The 13,761-nt window shown below is 36.5% G+C and overlaps 1 protein-coding gene across 2 annotated transcripts in view; it reads left to right on the top strand.

Moving 5' to 3' along the window:
- Nucleotides 1-511: 511 nt before the first annotated feature.
- The window catches only part of LOC140135947 (1-phosphatidylinositol 4,5-bisphosphate phosphodiesterase gamma-1-like), an 88,700-nt gene continuing 75,450 nt past the window's right edge, over nt 512-13,761 (top strand). For both annotated transcript variants that reach the window (XM_072157644.1, XM_072157645.1), the window contains exons 1-4: nt 512-1,087; nt 6,901-7,050; nt 8,544-8,637; nt 9,374-9,421. In XM_072157644.1, coding sequence (XP_072013745.1) covers nt 910-1,087; nt 6,901-7,050; nt 8,544-8,637; nt 9,374-9,421 — 470 coding nt within the window. In that variant the 5' untranslated portion in view covers nt 512-909. The remainder of the gene's footprint in view (nt 1,088-6,900; nt 7,051-8,543; nt 8,638-9,373; nt 9,422-13,761) is intronic.

Raw genomic sequence — 13,761 nt, forward strand, 5'->3', positions numbered from 1 at the left:
TTTTCGCTGAGGTTTTGGTCCCCTCGGTATTTCTGAACACTCCCTTAAAAAAATGGGGGAACAAATTTGTCAATTCCTCTGCTTTACCCCCAGATCATTTTACCCCCCTGTACTTTTTTTGTAGGACAGGTTATATCAATCTCTTTTACTAATCATAAACTTACACTATTCACGACAAGGAAATTGTTGTTATAGCGAGAATCAAGACTACGAGCAAGAGACGCGCATGTCAATGGCCGTAATAGGGTCAGAGTTCAAAGATGGAATGCTAAAAACTTCCTTTTAGGGGTGTTTGCTTTTCATTCAATTTGGTAATTATTTTTTCATTAAGTTCACGTTCACAAAAATAATTGTTTACCCCCAAAATGACATCTATATCTATCTAAATTGGTCTGTAAATTTGAAAATGGATAATTATATCTCAAAATAGCTATGGATTAAAATAATTTTGATATGTCACACACCTTCCAAAATATTGGCAAGAACGACGGAACTCACGGAAGTGATATTTCCATGATCTGGGAAGCAAGTCGTCAAAGTTCCTGTCAAATGACAGCTGAAATATCACAGAAAATGTAATGTTTCATTTATCTCAAATGTATTTTGCCAATTTATGTACAACTTGGACTTAGTTGGTGGTGTTTGATGGGCAAGTCGATGCACAGATCCGTAGCAATCAGAAGCTGAAAACATCGCTCAATTGAGTCGAGTTGACTTTATTTACCAAGGCAAGTTTTTTTGTACACACTGCCTTGGCATTGGAACTTGGAAGGAAACGAACGAACTTTAACTTGTGCTTGCCTTTTCACATCACAACCCGGCATTTCAATAACATTGTACACTAAAGAAATATATATTTACAGCTTTTGACTTCTTTTATTAAGAATCGGCATTTGTTGCTGATTGACAATGGCATTGCCAAACGGGGACGGTTTGTCACCCGTGAGGATACAACATTTGTTGAGTCTTGGGACCGTCTTGACAAAGTTTTACCAAAAGAGGAGACCGGAGAAAAGGTCTTTTGAAGTGAACTATGAAACACGACAAATTGTTTGGCGTCGGCAGGCTGGTCGTATCGAAGGATATAGTAAGTATATTGTTCATAACACATATCCATTTGTTTATTTCTTGGAAATTAATTAAACATTGTATAATAATATACTACTACTAGTCAATTAAAAATAAGCCCACATTACTCATTTTCACACAAGTAAAGTTGGTAACGTGGATACGCAATTAGTGAATTACGCATCCTGCACAAGAACAAATACACGTCGGTCATTGTCAGTAGGGAACGATTGCTTGCTACAAGAGGAAAGTAACTGAATATATTTAAATTTAATAAGAAAAAAATGTTACAATTATAAACAAGACAACAAATAAATACTAATTCCGACCGGCACACAACCCAACTTGGAAAAAAATCAAGGGAATGTGCCGACGGCATAGGAATCGAACCCCTTCTGGCACATTCCCTTGTTGTTTTTTTCAAGTTGGGTTGTGTGTTGTGTTTATTTGTCATGTTGTTGTCTTGTTAATTGTAACACTTAGGGGTTGATTAACTGTTCTTTCTTTCTCATTTTCACACAAAGCATGAATTGACTAGTACTACCGGTAAACCTCCACTTTCTGATTCATGTTGCTCATATCAAATTACTTTCAGCTCAAGGTTGAGAGAAGTCTAGCCACAAATTTGCTCACCGATGAGCATCACAATTCACATTTGTGGCTAGAGACCATTGCATTCGAAATCTAGTCGGATTCGCTGTTCAAGCATGACACTATGACTTTAAAGTAGATTCCAAAGTTTACCGTTTTCTAAAATCCATTTTCCGTATTGTAATCCGTGTTGTAAAATTTGTAAATCCGTGTCATGAATAAAGCTTAAAATGTATAAACAATGATATTAATATCACAATAAAGTGTTCAATATCGCGATCAATATTGTCTGATTGGAATATTCTCACGATAATAGGCCGACTATTACGAAGTTTGAAGGGATAGGGGTCATGCCTTGGTAATATACCTTTATTTCGGTATTATTAAACAGTAGGCCTATTAAACATAGGCCTACACAACTCATGATTGTTTTTGACACTTATTTCTCTTATCTTTTGACAATTTTTGTCACTCACAGCATACAAAAATGTCATTTTCCGTGTTGTATCTCCGATTCCGTGATTTTCTTCCGTTTTCCGTAAAACAGAAAACTTCGGACTCTACTTTAAAGCAGTGGAAGTTCAGAATAAACACAGCCGATCACGACGGGCGATCACATCAGAAATGTTGCTAAAATTGTACTTCAACAAAATTTTGGACTGTTCAAAATAGGCAATCTAAATTTAAAAGATATTACAGTTGACTCATCAAAATAACTTTCATCTAAATTTCAACATTGATCAGAATAAATAACCCCTGTTGCAAAAAAATTACAATGCTGACTGACCAAAAAACAATAGCATCGAATGCGTAATTATCGCACGTGCAAGTTCGAAGCTCGAGTTCTTGAGTAAATTCAAGGTTATAGTTTCTACATGTACATGTAGTTATAGTCCATTGCTGTTGATTGTTGAAATATAGTAGAAATCAATGAAGCATGTCACCGTGTATTAAAGCAGTGGAACTTCTGAACACGATGAGCTATGTTATGTGTTTGTACACAGCTCATTTCATATTGGCTGTGTACTTAGGCGAAACTTTTGTTTCGGCAAATGTTCATATTTCACTCAATATTCAAAACGTGACATGTGCACTAAATACGGCCCCCAAAATGGTGTACTTTTTAGTAATACCGGTAGTTAAAAATGCGATCCCCAACCCTTAGGAAAAATTTTAGCCCCCAAAACACCATGTTTTGGGCCCAATTAGAGCTAAATAGGGTGAAATTTCAAAATTACGCTACACGTGCACTGGCCCATTATGTAGCAAAATGCACCTTCATTTTGGGCTAAAATAGTATGATATTGAAATTTTTGAATGTCCTAGTAAAATCTATGCTTGTCTCCCTCTAAATTGTAATGCTCCTGTCGCCACTGTCTATACACCAAAACGTGGCCACTTGAATGCACATGCTTTCCTCATGGAGAGTTTGGTTGCCTCCAAATTTTGCAAACTCTCCTTATAAAAGAGTGATGTTTAGCTCTCCTTAGTTTACCATTCTCTCCTTATTTACATTATGTTGTAAATGTTATAAACAGCTCTCCTTGAAGGCTCTAGAAGAGCTATTTAATGCTCTCCAGCAAATTCCAAAAGACAGTCCCAGAGTAAACACAAGCAATCAAGATGGGCGATCATATCAAAAATATTGTCAAAAATGTAAATTTGACTGCAGCACCCGCGTACAGGCCTAAAGTTCGTTTGGCATATAAGGCAGAAAAAATAAGACTCATAACACATGATGATAACACCGTGTATTGATATAGAATGGCATGCACACAGTTGGGCGCAATGTGTAAACACTAGTTGTGCGCTGCGTAATGTGTGACTGACGCACGCTGGTGTGAATTTGCGCGACATTATTGACACGCACAGTAACAAAAGCCGAATAATTTCCATCTTACATGTATATAAACCGAACAAACTTTACCACCATCATCATTATATACCGGTACATGTAGACAGTCTAATCTTATGTCATTCAGACATTTTTTCATTGCTATGTTAGATCTGAAAATTTCAGAGACAAATCATCTAAATAACATTCACGAATGTGTTTCAATTTCCATTTCAACCATGGTAAAAATGTTTTTGTTTCACCATTCTTAAAAGTGCTTTTTTTCATACCAAAAATAGGGAATTTTTAAGTATACCCCGGTAACCCTGTACAATTGTCATTAAATTTCCCCCGTAAATTTCACAACTTTAGCAATGCAATGCAGAATTATTACTTGTTCATCCTACATGTAGGAGTAGGCTAACTATACATATTGGTTTGCTTCAAGTTCGGTAGTGATATCCCAAGTTTATAACAAAATTCATCCATGAAATCCATGACCAACAGGATGAAATTATGTACCAGGATAGTTGAAAGGGGCCTATTGTTTACAAAGTGAACTTCTTGCCCCTTGTGGTTTTCAGTACTTGGCTTTTCTTCCAGCCTGTCTGTGTTCTTGTACCAAATACTTTGCTTAGTACTATATAAGTCTATTAAACCCAGACCTGATTTGAATTAATTATAAAGTTCTGCGGGTTGAACAACTGTGAAATCATACACAGCAGAAGAGATCTAGGCTATGTACATACTACTATTTAACAAAAATGTGGTTTTGATGGAAAGCAATCTGTACAAACAAATTTTATTCAAAAAGTATGGTATACCTACATGTAGGGCTGCTAAGAATACGCGATCTTGGAGGCCAAAAAACGCACCCCAAATTCTATTGAATATATAAAAATGCATTGGTTTTGTACACAAGTCTATATCTTCAATAGATTTTGAAGTGAACACAAGTTACAAATCGGTCCCATTTGGATACAAACTTGTTTTTTCTTGGTAACTTTTTTTCAATTTTTTAAAATCAACCACAAATGATTACAGTACTTCACACTAGGTCAAGGGACTCTCCAAATCTGCGAAATATTTTTTTAAAAACACAATTCGTAATTTTTTTAATTAAAAAAAAAAAATTTTTTTTAATGATGGTAGCACTTGATGTTAGGTCCAGGGACTCTCCAAATCCGCGAAAAATTTGTAAAAGATTTTTTCAAAAATGTCAAAAAACGCATTTGGAGCCAAAATACTCAAATTGCGCCACAAATAACGCAATTGCGTATTCTTAGCAGCTCTAGGTATACAGAACAAGAAATTGTACACATTGAAACATGTATCACACATGCTACATGTAGGCACTCATGGAAAAATGTAGTCAAAGATTACTTTATTAGAGCACATTGGGTGTTACTGTTAGCTAATTTAGAGAGGTTTAAAGTGTATTGTATTTGCTCAGCAAACAAATTAACAATCATTACTCTCATTTAGTTTGGGCAAAGATGTTTCCAATCTACCTAATTAAAGGCATGTTCGCTAATTAAAATCACATTGATTGGCGCTCTATTGTTATGAATACGTTGAGATCAAAGAGCAATAATAATGTCCATCATATTTAGTAGTGTACACAAATGTAGTGTTGACTTCAATGCATTGGGCTATTCCAGAAATTAATGGCACCCCACAAGAAGACATGTAAATTGTTACCATACATTTTTGGGATTAATTCCCAGACCAAAATTTTATCCTCCAAAAAAAAAAATGCTTCAGAAAATGAGGAATTCCCAGTAAGAAGAACATTTTTAGGAATTCCCAAGTCTATAAAAGGGGTATTTTTCTTGTGAATTCCCATATCTTCCAGGGTTTGAGAATAATGATCATGTTTTGGGGGGAATTTCCAGAGCAAAAAATGGTAAAAAGTTTTGGGAATCCAGAGGGGGTCCCTTTAATTTCTGGAATAGCCCATTTGTTGTACTGATTACTTTATTAAACCGAGTGACTGATTGTAAAATGCAATGTACTGGTACAGTGTTTATGTACAGAGTTGGGGTATATCATGTGTTATAAAATATTTTAAGGCGACAAAAAACACCCTGTTCTGTGTAGTCAAACGAATCTTTCAAGTAGGGTTGGTTGGGTGGATGTTTCTTTGTTTTTGTAAAATAAAGAAAAAAAAAAATTTGCAAATTATTTGCACTCATTTTTCATTTGCAACTGGACTATACACAGAACTCGGACTCAACCGCCATCTACATTGTAAACCCCTCATTGAGCAGTAAATTGGGGGTATTCGGTTTCACGCGGAATGCGTTCGAGGCAATCATTGTCATGCGAGTGCAACATCGCATTCTAGACACATTTGCGAGATGCACTTGATGCGTCCTGCATACAATACCTATACGCTTCAGATGAGACGCAGAATTGTTTTCGTTTGTTTCAGCGCACTGTAGGCAAGGACCTGAATACCCAAAATTTTTCCCCCCATATCTGACGGCGCTACAGTACGATTTATTCTGTGACAACAATGTATACATTATAAAACATGAAAATTACCGTACTATTAGATTGGGATATTTGAAAAACACGTTAAAACAAACTGGTAGTGACATTAAACTTTTTATAATCGTGTCATGTTTTCAAAAGCAAGCAAGAAGCAAAATAAACCAGTGAATCAAATAAAACTTTGTTAACTCACCAAGTTCCTAGAAGTAGAAATCAGCAATTCAAATTTTGAAAGATCTAAGTTACGCAAACTGGTGTCTTTTAAAAGCTTAGTTTATTTGTTTTAACTAATGGGTTTGAAATTGCTATTTCTGTAAATTTCAAGCAAGTCATAAAGTCAAGAAATAAAATGTAACAATTTTCTGCATGGTCATTCATTGCCGCTCTGTCAGATCAGTGAAATTAGTATCTAGTTTGATGAGTATAGTACTACAAACCTTCCCCTTTCCCCTCCTTCCCTCCCACCTTAAAAGTGCTTTCTATTGAATTGGAGAAGAACCTGAGAGAGTGATTTGCATTTTAGCTCAAACTCTATAAAATTTTCAAAATCTTACTTTAAGCAAAACCACTGTGCATGCATGCATCCCGCATGATGCCATGACGCACTCAGCCTAAGTCATACAGACTGTACACATGCTTTTGTTGACTGGGCCAGTGAAAGACCTGTGGCTACCAGTCAGTGATCTAGTGCTTGGTACCTGACGGGTCTAAGGTTCAAATTTTAGGGGTGCAATGTAACTTCTTTGTTCATCTTCTCTCCTTTTTCATTCCTTCTTTCCTTTGTGATAGCCAAAATTCACTTTTAGTGTAAGTATGCGAGTGTGTGCCAACATTTTTTCTTTGATTGTAGGTGTGACTGGAAACATGTTCATTTAAATGTTTGCTTTTTCATACTCATTTTTCCTCTACAGTTAATATATGGGAGATCAAAGAGGTGCGACGAGGCAAGACTTCACGAGACTTTGAGAGATGGCCAGACGAAGCCAAAAGACTACAACCGAGCCATTGTTTTGTCGTCTACTATGGCTTGGAATTCAGACTCAAATCTTTGTCAGTAGCAGGTAAATTTTAACGCATTTTGCGCTTTCCAAATCTTCTTGTGTATTGTGTTTTGACTGTAGTTTAAAAAGGAAATCACTTAACCCTAACATTACCATGTAACATAACATGTACTACAAAACATGAACTGCCCGAGTGCTTCCCATTCAGCGGTGGCAGGCAACACACAGAGGACATGTCCAAAAATGACCCCAGATGACATTAGGGTTATAGATAGAGCACCATAATGTATGTGACCTGCTACCACAAAATGAGCGTCGTTCGAGACGTGCTGGCTGCGGCGTTGGTTTCTTTGTTTCACACGCACAGCCAGTAGTATGTCTGCATGTCCTTTGTGAATGGGAGCACATTGGGCCATTCACGAAGGACATACTGCTGGTTTGTACAGGTGTGCGGCAAACAAAGAACATCAACTATGCAGACAGGATGTCTCGAAACTACCAACTTGTGACTTCATTCTCATTTCGTGGAAGCAGGTCACATATGTCCAAAAGTGACCCTTAGAAATTCAACCAAGACACATCACAGACTACAGTAAGCCAAAAAATTAAGGTAGCAGTTGTGTTCACCCCAGTATATCCTAAATAAAGAAAAATGTGTCAAAATTAAAACAAGTAGCTAATACCTGTACTCTTTAGCTCTGATATAAGACCTCATTTGTTGAAATTGGTTGAGAATGAAAGAAACGGTGGTTTAAAACTTAATAAAGAAACAAAATCAAAAGTTGCACTTTTGTGTTCTAATCAATGAAAGCACAACGCTAATTTTAACGTGTTAATCAATGGAAGCACGGCGCTGATTCTCTTGTTCGTGAACGCATTGTGTGCAAATCAATGGGGCACGCAATGGAGCAAGCTGCAACCTTTAAACTGGAATCTTCCTTGGGTTTTTGGATCCTCATATCTTTATTTCTTGAACAATTTCAACAAATGAGGTCTTAAATTCGAGCTAAAAGATGCAGCTATTGGCTGCTGGTTCCAATTATGACATATTTGGCTTTGTTTAGGATATATACAAGGGGTGAACATAACTGGTACCTTAATTTTTTGGCTTACTGTATATATATTTTATGTACACGGCTTATGGATATAATAATGCTTGCAACATGCAGCTGCATTTGAAGGTAATAATAGAGCAAAGAGAAAGGTACATAGAGCCGCTGATCACCTCCCCATTCCATAGTTGACAACAAGCAACCCTACTCTGGTCCACATTGCCACTCCTTTGAACTCCCCCCTCAACATATCTTCTGTGCGCACACACCGCCCCCTTTGCCCCTTGCTAGACCCACTAGACATGTGTATAACGTGGGTACGTGGCGAGTTGGTAGGCACACTGATAAAATACGAATTGAAGAACTATGATAAACCACTCTTCCCTTCACAATGTTCATGAAGTAATATTGCTGAGCTTCATCCAATGAAGTGTGCCCTATCTGCGATGCCAATAAAATTGTGACTGGTGATTATGATGTTTTTTTTCTTATCTGTTTCAGCTATGAACCCAGATGAATCTCATTCCTGGGTTATAGGTCTAAACCATCTCATGAACGAGACTAAACAGGCACCATATCCAGTCGCTATAGAAAGGTAGGTAGCAGCAGCTCAGATTACCAGAACCTCAGATTAATTCAATTCTTTCTAGAGTTTGGAGATCCACAACAGCAATGACAACAAATTATTATGTGCAGTATCGGCCCATTTGAGGAGTACCGACGGGTGCAATGCGTGCATCGGAAAGCATTAATTACAGTGTGACTAACAGGTGCATCTCATTTGGGCAATAGGCCTATTTTCAACACATATTTCAATACAGAACGTGTGCACAGGTCTATTTCAGCAGAACATGACTATTTCTGGGGTCCTCCAGAATGATTAATATAAAAATAATCAGTTATGGTAAGGCGTATAACCCGTAATATTAGGCTTTATTGCGTTCACATTTCGCCTGATTGATTTCATTACTTTAATAACAGCCTAAATGCAGATACTAATTTCGGGGTATTTTCAGGGGTCCTCCAATGTAGAAGCAGGACACTCACTCAGTCTTGGAAGAGGTGAATGATGGGTTTACAGATTATTGGTACCAAAATAAGCATCACAGCTACAAAACATAGTTGTGTCAAGTTGGGTCTTGATCATTGAGAGACGTAGGCCTATATCAATCATAGTAGTTTAAAAGGTAAGGGCAGGTATATGGGCAACGGGCGTTGGGTAATTATAGACAGGACTATTACGAGAACTGCCTGACCAGAGAACCGCAAAATCTAGTTTCAAATATTTATGAAAAATAAAAATATTTACATTTTGTATTTTTTTTATACAGGTGGCTCAAAAGAGAATTCTATGCAATGGGAAAAAATAAGAATGACACGTGAGTATATATATCTTATTGTCCATTTTATTCAATTGACCCTTTGCATGGTCATCTGAAAATGAGTTAGCATAGCATCAGGCCCGTAGCCAGAACGGGAGGCCCCAAATTCAGTGTCTGCAATAAGCGCGTAACAGTAGCAAAATGCTTCACAATTTTCATCATTTGCTACACAATTTTGGAATGTTTAGTAATTTTGTCCCATTCATAAGCATTCGCTGCCAAATTTGGTGAGCATTTGTGCTACACAAATAAAATTGCTTAATGCGGACCCTGCCCAAATTTATTTTGGGGCAGGGTCAGATTCTTAAAAAAAGTGGCCTCATGTTTGTTTGATGCAGGGTGTGTCCGAGGAGGCGAGTCTTCGTAAGTTTGACGTCTTCAACATGAGGTCATAAATTCACGCGATGAAGTGGATTTTTTGTAGGGATTTTGGATGGGAACTTCATGCTTGGCTACAGGCCTGTATAGCTTATTACTTATAATGCCTGATTAAAACTCTAAATGGTGTGATTTTCACAAGTCAAATATCAGTTAAAACATCAGCAGTATAATAGATGTACTGTTGTTAAAAGTATAATTAATTTTTTGATTTTGTTATTCTTTTCCAAATTATTATTTTAATGATATAAAGTAATTGTCAGGAAGGTTTTCTGGTCATTTTAAGCCGAAATAATGAGGTACATGAAAGAAAACCCACTTATAATCTTAGTATCTTGGCTGCTTAACTGTGGTTATTAAAGGTGGGTAGATGTAAATGTCTTACCAAGGCAATTCATTTAAAATTGCTTTGTTGTCTTACGCAGCGATTTATACTGCGCTATACACAGGCGCAACGCCTAGGCATTGACCAACAAGCCTCGGCACACTTTACAGGTTGTCGTTGACCTTAAGCACATTGAATTAGGCTGATTCTAATTAGATGTAAGTTGGGACATATATAAACATTACAAATATATCCCAATAAATCAGGTTAAAAAAAATAACCAAATTCATTTAAAAAGGTCACATGGTTTTAAGTAAAAACCTGGTCTGTCTGTCTGGAAATAAACCAAATTCATTCAACAAAATATACATTATGATTTAAATCAACTACTTTGACTTTCATCTGTTGCCAATTACCTTATTATGTCAAAACCACTTCCTCTTGTAGACAGATATATATTGTTCTTACACCTCATTAGAGCATGAACTTGCAAAAATGAAAGATTTATTTCACTGGAGCTTCATTCAATATGCACACCAGGGTATATTTTTCTTCCGTGTTTCTGTCACTACACTCCTGAATATGTAAATCTTTTTTCTGAAGTTTTTTTCTGAAGTGTATTTGATACAAAACAGCAATTTGTGTTTCCTTCAAAAATCCCGATAAAGTTCCCCCAGGAAACTGTCATTAGACTCCTAAATAAAAATGTACATTATACATTTTTTTCTTCTGAATTTCATGTTTGTTACAAATATATGTACAATTTCTATTGGAAATGATTAGAAAAAACACAGCGCTCTGTGTTTTCTTGGAATTGGTGTTTATTCATGATGTGTATCTAGCTTTGTGTGATCTAAGAACCATGCTTATTTGCATTTAGCGCAGTGAGATAGAACCAAAGAGTATCAACTCTTCCATGTTTTTGTGCTGCTTTGAATGGATGTCAAATAGTGCACGCAGGGAGGTACTCACTCAGTACAAATGGCCATATGGGGACATGTCGCAAACATGGGTTTCATTTTCGGCTATTTACTATATCAAATTATCAATGATTCCTTTTCTGTAGGCAAATTTTGGTATATGAATGGGTCATTTTGTTCCCAAAATTTTCCCAACTTTAGCCAAATTAAAAAAAATTAACTTAACAAATTTAGACTTTTGGTATTTTTTTTTTTGGTATATAGCGGAACACTCCTATCCAAACCAAACTTCATTACCCCCTGAATAGTGCACCACCGGATAATTACACTATTACACTGGCAAACTTCGATTCAAAGTGCGCTGTTGTTTGCATTTTGCTTGTAAAGTAAATTGTGGGATAGGCTTTTACGACTGGAATTCATAACAATTAGTGGGTTTTTAGCGGGTTCGCCGTCGGACAAGTTTAGAACTGTAAAGTTGCTTGTAAAGGTTGTGCCAAAAATTTGCACCAAGCGCTAAGTGTTGAAACCTTTGAAAAGAAAAGATACAAATTATTGTTTGATTTTATCATATCGGGCTCTTGCCAAAAAATGCAGGAGGTATACTATTTGCCCTCCATGAGCGACAACCCAAAATGGCAGATTTACCATAACGTTACGCACAGGCAATTTGGAGTTGACGCTCTTTGATTATAATCTCTTTGGTTTAGAGTGATAGATATCTTCATCCTCTATCTTCCTCTCATCACCATCAATTTATGTGTACCTGAGCTAGGCAGAGCTTCCGTTGTACGCAGAATTCTACCTGTTATGGAAATCTCTGTTTCCAACACTTAAGACTGATTTTATCAGACAAAATTAGGTTGATGGAGAATAATATATACACTAAGGATGAAAAATGTAGGTGTAGGCACTGATTTAAAGAAGTCATTCTGAGAAAAGTATCTTTGCTGTTCCCATTTTCCTATTGTAGAACGATAAAATAGAAACAGTGTAAGTGTAACCCGCTTTCCTGGTGGTGCATCAGTAATTAGGTGCATCATAGAATTACTACATTTTGTTTCCTGGAAGCAAAGTTGTTTTAGGTGGTCCATAAACTAGAACTATAATCAAATTAAGTATTTCTTGGCCAAACTGGAACACTGAACGCTAGTCATGCTAGTGGCTCCGCGATAAACACACACGCACAAAGCGCGATAGAAGTATACATGCGCCTTACACTGGGTACACGCTTAGTACACTACATGGACGCAACGCGCATGTTCCAGTTTGGCCAAGAAATACTTAATTTGATTATAGTGTTAGGTACATTATAAGGTGTCAAATATTTAAACGTTTGGGAGCCGTTTAAAGGAGTGTTGCCGGTCTGTTGAAAATGTAGTGTCCACTTTTCAAAGTTTGTGTCCACTTTTCAAATTTTGTGTCCATTTTTGTTTAATATTTTGTTTTGTTTTTGCTGAAATAAAATGTAAAAAACAAAATAAGTTTTTGTTATGAAAACTCCCCTTACATTCTGAGATGAACAGAAATTGTTTACAAATTCAGTTCAGCACCCGATAGCGAATTATGCACTACATGTATGCTTACAACTCGCTATTATGTGCTATGACGCGGACACTGCAGTCTGCCGTGTGATAGACGTCTCGCAGGAACCAATGAAATTTGGCGCTTACAAGCTAAACCACAATCACTGACGAAGAATGTATAATGATATGTTGTGAGTGAATAAATTAAAGTTAGGGCACTTTTACTCAATGCATTTCTAACACTTGACAGCGTCGTCCCCCTAATGTGCAGTGCATTTCAAGATACAGCAAAAGTCATGTTGAGAGAGTATGGGTTTAATATGTACCACACAGAGCAGTACAATGTATGCCATAAGCCTGTGTACATATACATATGCATGCAGGCCAAGGAAATACCACCTTGATGCACATAATGTAGATCTCAGAGTCATATCCCACTAATACATTGTAGATTGCCACAAAATTATTGTCCCCTTTTCATTCACAAATAACTTCAAAGCAACTGCACATTTGAAAATATTATTCTTTTGGTAAAATAACAACTCTTTTATAAAAAAAATGCAATTATTATTGTGATTTCCAATTAAATCTTGAGCTTGGCAAACAAAAGTTGTAGGTTTAATATCTGGGACACACTGTACATATGCTACCCCAGACATCCAGGGGCTGTACATAATCTGATATCGTGATCATTAATAGTAAATACGTGAGAAAAGAGGGGCAAAAAGTTGATGCATAATGTATCATATCTTGAGTACAAAAAATGTAATGTACATAGGATCAGCTTAATTATATTCCACCATAGAATTTATTTATTTATTTATTTATTTATTTATTTATTTATTTGAACTTTCTTTACCCAGGGTAGCTCCTTCAATATAAAAACACTGATTTCAAGGAGGTCCTGCATATACAAAGATACTGTTATGAGTCGCTATGAACACACCTAAAACTGTTGCATAGATCAGTGAAGAGGCCTGTTGAAAAACCTTTTAGTTAAATTTTACCCAGAATTTTACCTTCATTTCAACTCATTTTTGTCGGCATCTTGGTGCCTATTTTAGCTATCCTTTTCAAGTAAGGTACAATTTTCCACTATTTGTGCTGTTTTTGATGCCCAAAACGAGCTATTCATGTATAGTGCCCAGCCGTGAAAAAATACCTTTTTACTTGTTTTTGTATGCACAG

Source organism: Amphiura filiformis, chromosome 16 (assembly GCF_039555335.1).
Source record: "Amphiura filiformis chromosome 16, Afil_fr2py, whole genome shotgun sequence".
Lineage (NCBI taxonomy): Eukaryota > Metazoa > Echinodermata > Ophiuroidea > Amphilepidida > Amphiuridae > Amphiura > Amphiura filiformis.